Source organism: Brachyistius frenatus, unplaced genomic scaffold (genome assembly GCF_029030835.1).
Source record: "Brachyistius frenatus isolate BFR_SWC_R1_liver_20210118 unplaced genomic scaffold, ASM2903083v1 Contig_17, whole genome shotgun sequence".
NCBI classification, from domain to species: Eukaryota; Metazoa; Chordata; class Actinopteri; family Embiotocidae; genus Brachyistius; species Brachyistius frenatus.
Window position 1 is genome coordinate 4,154,318 of NW_027210616.1, and position 15,683 is coordinate 4,170,000.

General features: G+C 43.6%; 2 protein-coding genes across 4 annotated transcripts in view; one reads left to right on the plus strand and one right to left on the minus strand.

The window, feature by feature from the left end:
- The window catches only part of macrod1 (mono-ADP ribosylhydrolase 1), a 116,032-nt gene that overhangs the window by 12,383 nt on the left and 87,966 nt on the right, over positions 1 to 15,683 (plus strand). The gene's annotated exons all lie outside the window — the stretch shown is intronic.
- The window catches only part of flrt1b (fibronectin leucine rich transmembrane protein 1b), an 8,613-nt gene continuing 3,603 nt past the window's right edge, over positions 10,674 to 15,683 (minus strand). The window contains exon 2 of the mRNA XM_069694465.1: positions 10,674 to 15,683. This exon is cut by the window's right edge and continues 461 nt beyond it. Within this exon, the coding sequence (XP_069550566.1) occupies positions 13,931 to 15,683 (1,753 nt within the window). The 3' untranslated portion in view covers positions 10,674 to 13,930.

Sequence of the window (15,683 nt, forward strand, 5' to 3'; positions counted from 1 at the left end):
TCAAAATGTTTGCCGATTCATTTTTTGTTTAATTTACATGCTCCACAAACTCTAACCTGCAGTTGAATTCATGTCATCAGAGTGGAACATTTTGAAGCTTTTAAGTGCTTTGGGATCAATTTAAGCAATAGTACAGAGCCACCGGTGTCATCTTTGATTCACAGAGAGCATCTCAGGATTTCAAGCATTAACACAACTGCTGTCTTAATCATAAATGTCTTTTAATACGTATTTTTCTTCTTTGGTGAAGGCTGGAAGCTCTGTACAGTTTCTTGTATTAATTTAAATTGTAATCTTTAATGCTAATGAAGTTGTCTGTCAGTAAGGAGACATGCATGCTATTTACCCTTATGTAGCGTAATATTGCTTCTGGAGTCAGATAAAATCTGAGCTCGCTGTATTTGTTTTGAGGATTTTCACTGAATCCTCCATACCATTTAACGACGTATCAAGTTAATAGAAAATGACTCTTACACAGCCTCTTCAAGTGGCTCATTTTTGATGGTAAAATAAATGAAAGGCTGTGGGCGTATTTCATAACTTTGAGGCTTTAGACGAGCTGAGCTCCACCACTGTGAGTAATCAGGCTCTGTATGCTTCAAATTCGTTTTAAAAGCAACTTTAAAACATTGATTGTGAATGTGATTTCTTTTCATGTTGAGCTATAGATTTCTGCTTGTCTTTTCTAGTCCCTCTGCTCTTTTTGAGGTTTGTTAACACGCACACCCCTGGCTCTCATCTTAGCCTAACTTTGATCTGCGCTCATGTCTCCCACTTTTCCTCACGGCACTGAAGTTACGTCCACTCTGTCCTTTTGTATCTGTGTCTTTGCCATGGGTGATGTTTGGAGGCTGCAGTGGCTCTGTGAATTGGCTGCCGCATGAATTTAGACAGGGTTGCTGCTCTAGTTTTTCCAGTCTAGATATGTCCGAGTTAATTACAGTACAACTGTCAGAAAGACCACTTTACTGGTCATTTGGGCAGCGACATTAATGCTTTCTGTGCAGTGAACATTTTTGAGCTTTCAAGGTTCAGTGCCTCAAGTTTCCGCGAGATGCCCCAATGTCCAGTTTGTGTCTCAATTTGAGTGGGAAGATGGAAGAAAGGCTTCACCGCTGGTTTGTTAGTTTCATCCTCACCCCTCTCCCTTCTCTTCTCTTCAACTTGGACATCATCGCATGCAGAGCTTTGACCTGAGAGCAGCGAGACTTCGGCATTGGACGAGCGGGCCCCAGTTTACAGCTTCAGATTGATTTACGCCCTGACATTGAGATGTTAACATACCCTTAGAGAGTTCATCCCTGATGTTGTCCGGGTCAGTAAATAAACAGAAAACAGAGAAGCCAAATTGAAGGAGTTTGCAGAAAAGCTCATTCCTGCTAATTATTTCTCTCCCACCCCTCCCTTGTTAAAAGCTTTCCCACCCCTACAATCAATTGTCACTTTAGCGAGCAGAAAGGGATGGCGGAAGTGCGAGCCTCATTAGCCTGATTGGGCCAATGTGGGAGATGCGGAGAGATGAGGGAAAAAGGGAGTAAAAGAGAGAAGGAGTCAGCTTGATTATCAGCACTTGGCCCATCAGAGCCTCCGTCATCAAGGCGATTGCTGCGTTCAAATGTGTTGGCTTGTTTTGTGGGGTTGATTTTGACCTGCTGATGGCACCTGCACTGAATGGGAAACCATCGGTGGAGTTTGTTGTGTCTGTGGTGAAGATGAAGATTGTCCGTGTCAAAACTGAGCAGACCAGGAAATGAAGAAAAGTCTTCCAAAGTGTCATCCAACGACATGATTAGACCAAAATGTTTCCGTCTGTTCTGTTCAGCCTGACTCCGGACGTCTGAGTCCTCATCCACGTTGAGCCCGTTCATGGCTGCTGATTTAAGAAACCAATCAGAGCTTTGCAGGCAGGATTAAAAATGTTGACGGGAACTTCCTGCAAAGCACGCTAGCTACCAAGCTCCATACGAATACAAATTAAGTGCTCCAAATGGGAGCTTACACTAGATATCAGGCTGTTGAATGGCCTCAGTTCGATGCATTAGGGCCTCTTCCTGACTCTATCCCTGATCTGTGTGTGTGCGTTGTGTGTCTCCTTTATCTGGATGTAAGGCTGTATGTTGTACAAATGAAAGTTGACAGAAGTAGTTGTTTTGAGAGTACATGAAGGGAATTTCAAACCCTGCCTACGGAGAGCAGGTATCATCATTGATTTTTGATATTGTGATATCCACATGTGGCATAATTGTTGTTTTTCCCCCCTAGTTTTAAGGCTGCATGACAGTGAATTGATGTAATTTTCTGAACTTAACAGACTGGTGTAGCTGTTCTATTATTTCCACAATTATATCCACATTACTAGGGCTGCATACTAAACTTCGATACTTTATAGAGCCTATTTGTCCAGTAATGTGTGATGTACATTTTTTTAAATGGATATTATAATCCTAGTGTTAAAAAAAAAAAAAACTAACAGTATCAAAGTCAATGTATCAGTACTGTTACTGTAATCGAATATTTTTTTTATTATACGCAACCCTACACATTACTATATATCGACATCAAGATATTTGGTCCAAAATATTGTGATATTTGACTTTGTCCATATCGTGTAGAATTACTGCAATGGCTGCAATTCTCAGATTTTGTGTTTCACCAGCGTTCATTCCTACATTCACACCTACAGGCAATTTACAGTCGCAAATTAACCCTGACATGGCATGTGTCTGGACAATAGGAGGGCAAACAGAAGCAACAAAGGCATGAGAAGAACATACAACACAAACACCACATCACCACAACCATGCAATTAAAACAATAAACAACAGATAATGCCAAAGACACATTTCCAGAGATATGAAATATAATTAAAGAATGAATAAAAAACAAAAACAAGAAGGTAAACAGCTGTAAAAGACAACTCACAGCTCCTGAACACATACCTTTATTGTTTTCTGTAACATTACAGTTGTGAATAAAAAAACCAACATACTATACATGCGTTGTTTATTAAGACTTACACTCAATCCTTCATCAGAAATATGTGGTTGAGGTTTAATCAGATCTGATTGACAGTGGCACTCATAAACTAGCAAAGCATAATTATTTGCTGAAACCTGATTGGTCCATTAAAGCGCTTCACATTAAATTTTTCCAGTGAGAAACATCCAGCGCAGCACGGAGATATCTCGTGGGAAATAACCTGAAGAGGGTTTTCAGAGCGTTTAAAGCATTAAAGCATGTCTTTTAAAGTCATCAGACACTACATTTTTATAAAACATTTATGTTGGGATAACTCGCACTTCATGTTTAATTGGCCTGCACAGCGAGAACCTGAATGTTTTCCATTCGGTTTCGTACATTGACAATTTCAATAACGTTTATTGAGTTGACTGCAGTCTCAACAGTGTTTACAGAAATAGAGGAAGGCAGCTTTAGTTTGTACAATTAAACTACGAGTGAGAAGAAAAACAAGAATAATGAGTCTGCAGTCAGATGACAGTCTGTGTGGTCCGCAGGAACGATTTTTAGCCACAATTTGTGAAACAGTCCCTCAGTAATAATAATAATAATAATAATGAAAAAAACAAACTCACCACACTTTATTACTGATCTTTTGACAACAGCCATGTGGGATAATAGGACCATTGAGCTGCTCCAACTCCAACACAGCCGATCAAAACCTCACCAGAAATCCAAGTGATTGTCAAAGAGCCCGATCACTCATCGTCGGAGCAATTAGTCAGTCATCAGGACCCCCTTCAAACTGCACGTCAACCGACCAATCAGGCTTTAACGTGTGTCGTGTCTGCCCCTCAAGAAAAGGAGTTATAAAACGTGGTGATAGATGAGGTAGACCTGAAAATGGGAGATTAGGAATGGGAAATGCTTCATCCAAACCCTCTGACGCTGACTGAGAGAGTAATTGATCAGGAGTTGTGCAGTAGAGATCAACAGAGAAGATCAGACATGTAAGCTGCTGTCAATCCATGCTGTGTTTTAAAACCAAAAGAATCTTAAAGGTCCCATATTTCACACAATTGCTGTGTTTTATTTGCAGTCTCCATAAGAAGATATTTTTCTGGTTTTAAGTACAACAAACCATTTGAATATAGTTTTTTTTATCTCCTCTTTTCAGCTTCTCTCTAGAGCTCTCCAAAGAACAGCCTTTTTTGCATTTGTATCTTTAAGGTGTATTGATATCAATCCCCCTCCGTTCTGATTGGCTGACTTTTTGTCTGATTGACACATGTCCAGGCCAACGACATCTTTTCATTTGGCTTGTAGCTTGCTAGCTCTGTGACGGATGGACCTCTCTGTGTTTTCTTAGTGCTGGGCCGTGCTGATGTCAGACATATGACATGAGCTTTGTGACATCACAAATGTATCTAAGTCCAAATGCCTCGTCCTAATGGCACTGTTGCTGAATATGGACTGTGTGCACATCTCCGTGGACTGAGAGTTGACTTATAAAGCACATAGACTTGCTTTATAAACTGAAAAGAAATAGAAATCTGAATTCATATATTTATATATATATAATCAAGGGATTGTCGAAACGCACCTGATTTGGAGCTCATTTGACATTCAAAATGGATGACTGAATAAGCACGCCAGGGGTCAAGCTTGTAAATCTCTTCGTGTGTCGAGCAGAGTTTAGTTTTCTGTGCTGTCTCATTCAATGCACTCTTCAGTGATGCTGTGATTGTTTGCTTTCCCAGGACAATAATAGTGTTCCTTATTTTAAATATTGGTTTTAGTGTCAGACAATTAATCAGCCTGACATTGAGATTTTGGCTGTGCCTCCAAAGTCCTTGTCTCCTCGGCTGCTTCGGTCGAAAGCTTGAGCAGTCAAAAATAAAGCTTTTTAATATTGACCACAATCACCTGATGATTACCTTAGTTACCGAGTTATCAATCATTGATGAGTTGTGCTTTTTATTTAGACTTTAAACATTAGAATTCAACCCTGTTTCACTGAACCAGCTGTGAAAATGATTGTGACTAGAACTGAGACACACAAGAGAACGTGAGGAAAAATTAGACATGGAAATTAAAAACACATTGGGGGAAGATTATCCTCATTGTAGGCAGTGTTATTTGAATAATAAAGTATAATGCTGCCTGACAATAAGCCTCCATTTTCTCTCATCTTTGTAATCATAGCTTAGCGAACAAAGTACAAAGGGTGTATCATTGTAACCTCCAAATTGGGCTTTAAAGTAACCCTAAATCCTCTTTCCCTCTCTCCACCAGCAAATACAAGGGGCCCCTTATTGTCTGCTCACATGTCCTCATTACCGATGATGCTTTTGTCACATAATTACACACACGCACATGCAGAGGGTACAGTGAGTACACACAGCACACACTGCACACAATTACCATCTTGTAATTGCGATCTATCAGGCGGTGTTGTGAAGTGGTGCCCGATGCGCACGCTGTCAGCCCCGCTGCATTATCAGAACTTAGGAAATGACAAGACTATTTATAGGAGCTATTTATCCACTTATCCTGTTGTTGGCATTGTCCACGGGTGGAACGGGCAACCCTGGTTACAGCTGGGGTGACGGACAGCTTCATCAATCGGTTGGAGCAGGACAGTTAAATGCAAAAGTTTGGGCACCCCTGTTGTGAAAATAAAAAAAATAAAAAAATAAACAAAAAGTAAGTATAACCTATGCAGGAAACGGAGAGCTTTTCTTCAAATGTTAATGGACTCCTTTTTAACATGAAACATGGAAGAAGAAAAAAAATTGTGACATGCAAAAGTTTGGGCACCCTTCAACTTGTACACTCAGAACTTCATAAGTCCATATTGTTCAGACTTAGGACTCCTAACTAGTACTGTCTCTGCTGTACAACTGGCTGAGGATATTAAAATGAAGCTGACTGATGTTCAGTTTATAATTTCCACTGTCTGAAATGTCATTAAGAAAAAAAAAGTAAAGACAAGCTCTCGAAAGCTTTCTGATAAAACTGCATGTCTGCTCGGCACAAAGGAAATTAAAAACCCCTCGTGGAAAGATGACGTTAAAATTGTTCTCTGGCCGCGATCACCAAAGGTATGTTTAGAGAGAAAAAAGGAGAAGCCCCTAACTGTTAAGGCCGTTAGGTGTAAATTTGATCCTTTGGGGTTGTGTGACAGCCGGTGGCAAAGGAAACATTGCACAGAATGAAGGAATCCACTAAATATCCGTAAATCCTGAGTGCACATATTGGCGAAGAAAGTCAAACTGAAAAGAAGCTTGTTTCTACTGCAGCACATCGATCTGAAGCAGACCTGAAAAGACAGAAACACAAGCTGAAGCGTTTGGAGCTGCCTTCACGTGGCCTGACCTGAACATCCTTGAGAATCTGTGGGGAAATCTTGAAAATGCTGCGTGTGCAAGACAGACTAAAAATATCTCTGAACTTAAAGAGATCTGCAAGAGTAGTTGAAAATTCCTGAATCATGAATAGAAGGTTTCTTCTCTGCTTTAAGAGGCAGATTCCGATTACTGACTTTCATGACACAGCTGGGGAGAAAAAAAAGTAACACTGCATTAACATTTGTAGAAAGCCAAATGTTTTAAAAAAACTTTTTTTTTTTTTTCTATTATGTTTGAATTAGTTGTTGTATTCACTGCTTTTCAGTTTAACAGTTTATTGTCACTGATTTACTGGATTTGCATATTCCACGCTACGGATTGATTAAGTCTTCAATCTTATATACTTGTCTGTTTTCAGTGCACTAATATGGACATTTCTTTCGGTCAATTTGCTTTAAACACACCTGTGATCAACCATGAATCACATTAATCCATAAAATTAGGTCTGACGTTTGGCTCCTGGTGTGAATTTTACTGGAAGCAAAATGTGGGTGAATTTGTCTTTTAAAAAAAAAAAAAATGAAAAGAAAAGAACACGTCAAGGACACCGTAGGGTACGAAGGACATCTCAATCACTGCAACGTCGAGCAGTGAAAAGATTTATTACATCCCTTACTTCCTGTGTCTTCTGCAAAGTCAACAAGCATTTGATGAGTTCGTGTGGAACCACCTGTGAGGATATTTGTGCTGTTAATCTTTGCACAGAACGGGGAAGCGTTCACAATGAAAAGCCTTCAGTTATGGCAGCACCTGCAGCTCAGACACATATATGGCAAAAACGAGTTTGATGTTGTATTGGCTCACTTGACCCTGATGATATTTGCTCCTGCGTAAATCAAAGCACAAGTTTTAAAATGGAAACAGATTAGAGTAGAATAGGTATTGAAATTCTTTTTTTTTGTCTAAACGGGATTGAAGCAATCCGGTCGGTTTTGTAGTTCGGGGACGAGCGCTTTAATCGTATTCTGAGATGTTAAAGTTCATGTACTTTGAAATATACTGTCTTACGATGAGGAAGTGCTGCACAGTTTAAATATTGGCAGTTTTCTATGTAGACAAGTTATTTATGAATGCAGTGAAAAAGACCAAAACAAACTGTGTTAGTGTCTGCTTTTTATGCTTTTATTAGCAGCTGGTGCTGTTGTAGTGTGGTGATGGCAGTAAATGACATGCAACAGATTAATTACTAATTTACACAGGTTAAACTGGAACCACGGAAAAGGGCCACAACTCCGGGTAATTTTCATCATTGATTAATCCGCAGATTATTTTGTTGATTAATCTAATTGTTGGCCAAAAGAAACATATTAAATATCACCTGCCGTATCTTTTTGTTTGTTTGTAAATTGTGATTAATGGCTGTTTTTAACTCCTTTTTTTTTTTTTTTTTTTTTTTTCTCGCATAAAATTGTTTATCCTCGAACCTTTAAACAAATGAATAGTTCAGCAGCACGTTCTGTGTGCTTTAGACCTCTGGTATGATCACAATCCACTCGGTGGCATTTTCAACTAAGTAATGAATAATTTACCCTGCTCCTGGAATTCATTTATTTCTTTGGCTAAGATGTGTCTGCCTCTGCAGAAGCAAAGGCTGTGGAGTCAGTGCTCCAGAGAAATCACAAGTTGCCATAACTACAAGTGCTGAGGCCTCAGCGTGGTCCAGAGTGTAGCCCCCGGAGAGGTGGGCGGCAAGCCGACCATGAGTGACGTCTGAGAGCTGTGGAAGACCACATCCAGCAGGAGCCGCTCGCCCGAAGCGCTTTTCGGCCGGAGCTGTTTTTCTTCACAGTTTGAGCACGCAGGCCGCAGATGAAACCGCATGTCTGATGGTTTATCAAATAAGGAAAAGAAACCCATAAATGATTCTCTTAATGTCAGTCTAGTTCAGATACAGTGCGCGCAGAGACTACTTACGTTTGTACATGTTTTTAATTCTCTCCGATTTAAGAGGCTTTTTTTTCCTAACAGCGTGGTTCCCGCAGTAAACGGGCAAATAATTAAGCTAAACTCAAAGATTTAAAAAAAAAAAAAAAAAAAAAACCCCCACAAGGCTGGAAATTGAATAGAGGACAATTGCGGTACAAGGGAAATTTGGTTTTCTTTTTGTATATGCTTTCAGCGTGGTTATGGCTGAACTGTGTCCCTTCTCACTAGAGGGGCTTTGCAGTGGCGCCAAAGTGTCTCTCTACGATAGACAGCCTAAATCATACAGTTGGTGTAGTCGGAATCCCCCGGAGGCCGTCTTAGTTTGCTCTCTGCCTCGTTCATTCCGCTGATGTCCTCTCCGTCCACCGCTACGAAAGATCCCAGACCACCGCAGCTTGTTGTTTTCTTGTTGCCGTTGTTTTATCCCTTGATTCTGATTCTGAGGTATTTCATTGGCGCCTTGCAGCGTGCCTAAGACGAGACGTGCCATTGTTTGTCATCTGTCTTGGCCGCGGCCCTTCGGGACCCACATGTCCACCTGTCATTCAAAAGGTGTGCAAGTCTGTGTCCAACAGTAACAACCTTAAACAACTGATTTCAAATTCCTGTTTGTCTCGAGTTGGATTTCCAGCTGAGGTTAGGATTACATGTCGGTGGGAAATTGGTTGCAAGCAAAAGGCAGAAATCAAAAGCGCACCGAGTCTTCGAGTGTGAAAACAAACAGCCTCTCGTGCAACACGGTCGACGTCGTGTTTTTTTCTCTCTCGAGTAAGATCACTTTGAATTTTTTGAATATAAAAACCTCTTAGGAAACCTTTAACCCGCGTATTTGTGCGTCGATGTTTACGTACAGTAAAGCACTTCAAAGTCAGTTCAAAGTTCAGAGCGTGCTCTTGTTCCTATGGTGCATCTGCTTCTGTCCTTTTCCTGCTGCGTCCTTGGGCGCTCTCGATCTGAAAGGAAACGTGAACTCGTTGATCGGTCCGTTTCCCCTTTGGCTTTTTTCAAGCCGTACATACGTGACCTGGCCGTGATCGGACCGCAAGTGGCCAGTAAAAAGTACAGCTGGAAACGCACTCGGGCAGCATCGAGCTCTGAGCTGTTCAGGCCCCATTCGGAGGGTCATTCGGGCCTCTCTTTCATTGTTGTTGTTTGTTTTTGTTGCCCTGCCTTCAGTGTACGCTCACCGCCATTGGTAGAAAAACATTTGTATCCCAACCAAACTGAGGCAAAGAGGTTATGTTGCGGAAACAGATTCGGTTGTGTGCACACGAGCGTTTCCCCCAAACGCATGCATTTGGAGGAACACACTGACCTTTTACTAAATAAGCTTATAATGCGTGCCGACACCGGGAGACACGCTTACCTTGCGACACAGCTTTAAATCATTTTTTTTTTTTTTTTTTAAAGGCGCTGCGGTGAAGAAAACACTGAGCACGGAGTTTAAAATGCAACCGACCATTTTACAGCGCATCTGCGGGTCGAGCTCATTTGTTAAAGAAATAGAGGCCGCGCGTTCAGAAACAAATTCAATTGAAAGGAAAGGCACTGAAACGCAGCGCACGACTGTTGCGCTTGTACCCGCAAACCATAAAACGAGTTTGGTATCTTGAAAGTGTTCAATAATTTAAGCTTTCCCTTCTGCCAGAGTAATTATTTTTGGACAGATGACGTGCAAGTGGACGCGATTGAACGGAAACCTCCGCTTTGAGCCCGCGAGAATAAACATCAGACTCGACAGATACGTACTCCGCTCTCTTGTGTGCGTCTCTTTGTTGGGCGTGATGCGAGTTTGAATAATTAAGCCGGAGGGCACTCGCGCTGCGACAGGGGGGGGGGGGGGAGGCCCTCCATAGCGACAGATAAGAACTCAAGTCGTTGCGGCGAAGAGCAAACCCCCCCCCCCCCCCCCACCCCGTTCGTTATATTGATCCGTGCTCACACAAGCATTTAGCGCTCACTTAGAATGAGAGGCGTGTCTTCGCCCGAACACGCGAGCACATCCGCGCCCAACGTCTCTCATGACGCTGCCGTCAAACACGCGAACCCACACAGAACTTCCTCGGGTTGGGTGGGGTTGGGTGGGTGGGTGGGTGGGTGGAGGGGGTGGGGGAGTGTTGAAAACACGTGCGTCCGCTTCGGGCTGCGCCCGATTCCTCCGGCAGCTGATGTATTCATCCAGTGTGTGTGATTTAACGAGGTCCGCTCCGTCTCGTCATAAATCAGATTAATAATCTCAGCCTCACATTGATTTCAATTCTTTTAAGCAACTCCAGTGCATCGTTTGATATCTCCCGCCTCTGTTTCCGATTTGATGAACACACGCGCACACACGCACGCACACACACACACACACCAAGAGAGCACATGAAAACTGCCTTTCCTTTTAGAAGTCTTTATTCATCTGTGTAGAAAAAAAGACGACATACCAATAAATGGAATAGCGTTTTTGCACCCATTTTTATGTTTATACATAAGAGTGTTTTCATTATCACATCTGAGGGCGACATTTTTTTTTAAAGGAAAAGGATTTTGACACAGAATGAAAGGAAGCTGCTTCAGTGCTCTTAAAAAAAACAACCAAAAAACCCAACCAAAAAAACCAAAGGCAGACATTAAAAAAAAAAAAAAAAAAAAAAGAAGAAAATCCCACACCGGAGCTCTCCCAACATTACTGGTACTCAGTAACAAGTTGGAAAAGAGAAAAACAAGCTACTGAAAGTAAGCATGGGTTTCAACACTTATAGGCTCCATCTAAAAAAAAAAAAAATAAAATAAAATAAAATCTCCCTTCTACATCCTCGCTCTTTATTTTCTATCTCTACCGCCTCCTCTTCCTCTTTTAATCTGTGGCTGTTTGTTTGTTTGTTTGTTAGATAGCATCTTCCTTTGAAGTTCCTCCTCCTGTAAAGTACATCAGCGGGGTCAGTCAGCGAGAGGCAGTCAGAAAGCATGTGCCGCTTCCCCGCGGTCGTGTTTGCGTTGAATTGCACAGTGTAGCGGTCGGGCTGCGATCCCCGGTGACAGAACTGCGCCGACGCTGCGCCGAGGCCTGTAAAACTGGACGACCTGAGTCTGCCAACGAACCTCACCCGCCCCAGAATGCGCCGCGCGCAGTTTGGCGTTTGATCTCATTTTACTTAGACTTTTTTAAAGATTTTAGGTCGGGGCAGTTCGACGACGGATACGGTGAGACAATCGGAATCTTGTGAGGCTGCAACTTCGATATCGATTTCAATTAACTGATTAACTGTTTGGTCCATAAAATGTTTAGACAGCAGTGGAAAAAAAAAAACAACATCTATCACAAATTCCTAAAGCCGAGGGGGTAATGTCTTTAAACTGCTTGTTTTTATTCAAGTAACAGTAAAAAAAAAAAAAAATTAAAAAAAAAATTAAAAGAATTCAGATTTTCAGATTACGATCACAGACGACTATGAAAAGCTGCAAATACTCACAATCAGGAAGCTGAAACAACAAAGTATTTATCATTGTGACTTAGAAAAATGACTTCAGTGATGGAACACGGCACCGTTTACACTGTGGAAGCTGAAATAAATGAATTACATAGGATTCTAGCATCAATGTGATGAAGAATTACAATTTATCAGGTGTTTAATTTGCCGTATTACCCAAAAGCTTCTCGTCTGATAATTTGAACTATAATTCATTTCCCAATCAGCACCCTAAAATATAAATGTCACATTTACTATGACAGATACATTTACGTTCAAATCTTTCTCCCTTTTCTTTTTTTTTTTTTTTTTTTTTTGAATACCAATAAAAGCAGTAACAATTAACTTTTTTTTTTTTTTAAATCGAGTTGAACGTATATTTTGACGAGTGAATTTGAGCAAAAAGTAATTAATTAGACGGCGTCTTTCAGACTTCCTCTGAAAAAATGAACAGCTGCTAAAACTTTTTTTTTTTTTTTTTTTTCCCCCAATTAAAAAGGTTTCGCCCGCCTCTAAAAGATAATGGGTTTACTATTATAAGATGCATGATTAGGTTTCTTTCACTTCATTTGCAAAGGTAATTTCATCAGCTGACAAGACCACAATAAAAAGTGGGAACATGCAGTGCTCTTTGTTTTTTTTGTTTTTTTTCTAATTTCAGAGATGACGTGTTTTTTTTGGGTTTTTTTTTTAACAGCCATTCTCGTCGGGCGTCCCGCGGTCTCGGCGATCACTTTTTCTCAGGTCGTCTTGCCGTGCCTCTCTTCCCTCGTGTTGTCCCGCTGAAGTCTTTGAAATCGTGCGTGCCGCGTAAACCTCTCCTGCTTCCTAATGGAGATACATGAGGTGGAAAGTAAGTACTGAACAGACAAAAAAGAAGGAGTTTAATGAATCTCTTGACTCGTAATGATCGCGGCCCTTGAAGGAAGCGCGCAGTCCGTTATCACTCAGGTGGCCGGTGAGTGCAGTGGATACACCGCGGGGCAAAACGTCATCCGCTTCGTTGGGATGGTAATGATGTTACATTATTCAAATTGTCAAAGCCTTTTCTTTACCCCACCCACGCCCTTCTCAACTCTCCATCTTCTTCCTTTTGTTGCTTTTTTTTAAAATTTATTTATTTATTTATTTTTTTTTAAACCTCCTGCTGCTTTTGTCACATGCCCTTTTTTTTTTTTTTTTTTTCCACTCAGTCCTCACTTTGTCTCTCCTCTTCTGTCGTCACTCGCTGCCTTAAGCCGGCACACCTCTCTCAGCGTCTGCAACCCCGAGAACAGCACCACTCCTTTGTCTTCTTTTAAGTTCTCTCCATCCATCCATCCATCCATCCATCCATCCATCCATCCATCCATTTATCCATCACCCCCACACATACACTCGCTCTCTCTCTCTCTCTCATTAGTCTCCCCATGCTGGGGTTTGTGTCTCCCGTCTCTGTCAGAACTGTTATCACTGCTGTCAGCTCCCTTGGCGAGAACAAAGTCGTCCTCTGCTCAGAGCGCCACAAAAGACACGAGAGAAATAAAAGGAAAGAGCCTCAGCCGAGAGAAAAAAAAAAAAAAAGAGGCGGAAAGGAGGAAAAATTAAAAAAAAAAAAGGAGGGGAATAAACCGGAGGAAAGAACGGGGCTGGGAACACATCTTTTCATGTCAACCGTGATGCATTGTCATCTGTGTGTTATAACAACCACTGATTTCTCTCTCTGTCATCCCTTTTATCTATACAGCGCGGAGCTTACAGTTGGTAGGAAGATATGAGAGCTATCTCTATACACATCAAGTGCCTTTTCCACATATTTTAAATATATCTCCTGCTAAATCAGCTAAGCCTAGTATATCAACCTCAAATAAGTTACCGTGTATAATTGTGAGCTGAGAAGAAGAGTAGGTTTGAAAAACACTGAGCTATCCAAAAGAGAAAATGTAACCATTCATAACTAGAAGTAGCGCTGAAAGAAGGGCCTACCGTATAATGCAGTACACAGTAGTAGAGTATAGTAGGACTGTTACTTCTGTCACTCAATAGCAATGTCCAATCAACATAGCTGAAATCAGTCTTCTCTACTCAGCAAACCAATCAGAATTGAACCAGCAGAGGCACAGAGGGTACTTTGGAAACCGAGGACAAAATGACCACTGGCCAAGGGGGCTTTCGTGGCTCAGGGAGTGTCTTCCTGCATCATCACGTGTAGGCGTAATCTATGTCAGGGATGCCGCCCTCTCTGTAGCCGCGGTTGGTGCCATAGGTGACTTGGTGGTGGCTGGTTTGGCTGAGGATGGTGCCGTTGAGGCTGCCGGCCCCGTGGCTGCTCCGGTAGGTCCCGTTAGCTTGGGAGGAAGAGGAGGAGGAGGAGGGGAAAATGGTGTGGATGTAGGTGACATCCTCCAGTTTTGGCTGCAGGGGCTGATGGGCCATAGTGGTCATCTGAAAGCCTGCAGGAGGACCCCTGATCTCTAAGATGGAAGTGTCTTTCTTGGTGCCTGACTCTACATAGTCATCATAAGGCTTTCCGCCCCGGCCCCTGCCGTACGAGCCTGAGTCCCCGGATATGTAACCTGCTCTCTGTCCGTACCAGCAGAAGATGCCAAAGATTAACAGCAGGCTTACCAACGCCGTGGCACCCCCGATAATCCCAGCCAACGGCAGGGCTGTCAGCTCCGAGTCCTGTCCCTCCTTATCCGAGCCCTCCCCTCCCGAGCTGACCAGAGCCTCTCCGGTCTCTATCTGAGCGCAGGCCGGAGACGACTCTTTGCTGTCCGTGTCCATGCTGCCAGCTCGAGATGAACCCATGCTGGAGCCCCCAAATGAGGACTCCTGTCGTAGTGGCAGCAGGCAGATGAGGTAATGGGAGCGTGGGGTGAGCTGCGTGAGGAGATACTGCCTCCTCTCACCGGGAACCAAAGTCTCTGTTATTGAACCAAGAGCTGCGCTGCTACCCAACCTCAGCCACGACAGGCGGAAGGAGGGTGCCGGCTCTGGACACAGCCAACTCACCAGCACACTGTCCGAGGAGAGAGGTTTTACAGTCAGCTCCAGGGCCTCTCCAGATACCTGCCCGCCTTCCCCCGGAGGCAGAGGCATGACGAGGCCCGGCCGCTTGGCTCGCAGGGTGAACAGGGAACCTTGTGTGGGGACCAGCAGCGAGGAAGCGGTGCTGCCGTGAGGGACCGAAGCCGCTGCTTGGCCCCCTCCGACACCGTCCTCGCCTCCTCCGTCTTTTTCTGCCGGGTTCACGCCTACTCCAGTGCTGGGACCAGCGGGGGGGCCTTCGCACTGCTCCATCAGCGAGGTTAGGTCTTTGAGGATCTGGCCCCTGACAGGCTCGGGGCCCTGACAGGACAGACCCCTGACTGTCACGGCCGCCCCCCGTCCGTGCAGCCAGGCGTGCAGCCAGCGGAGGTTGCAGCCGCAGTACCAGGGGTTTCCCCGCAGCAGGAGCAGCTCCAGGCTTTCCGCGTCCTTCAGAAGTCCTCGAGGGAGGCTGGTTAGATTGTTCCCCGACAGGTCCAGCCTCTGTAGCCGCCGCATCCCGTCCAGCGCCCCCCTCGGTATGTGGGTCATGCCGTTGTCTTGCAAATGGAGTCGCACGATGTGGGCAGAAGGCAGGTTGACCGGTGGAGACTGCAGAGCATTCCTGACCAGCGACAGCTCGGTCAGGTTGGAAAGACGGGAAAAGGTGTCGTCCGCGATGCGCGTGTTGGCCAGCAGGTTCCCGTCCAGGACCAAGCGCCGCAGGGAGGAGAGCCCACGGAAGGCGTGCGTGGGGATCGTGCTGATTCTGTTGTCGTCCAGTCGCAACTCTTCCAAGGAAGCCGGCAAGCCTGCGGGGATGCTCGACAGGTGGTTCCGAGAGAGAAACAGCAGTCGAAGCCGCGGAGTCCCCGAAAAAGCTCGCTCCTGGATGCTAACAGTGGAAATCGAGTTATCATCCAGG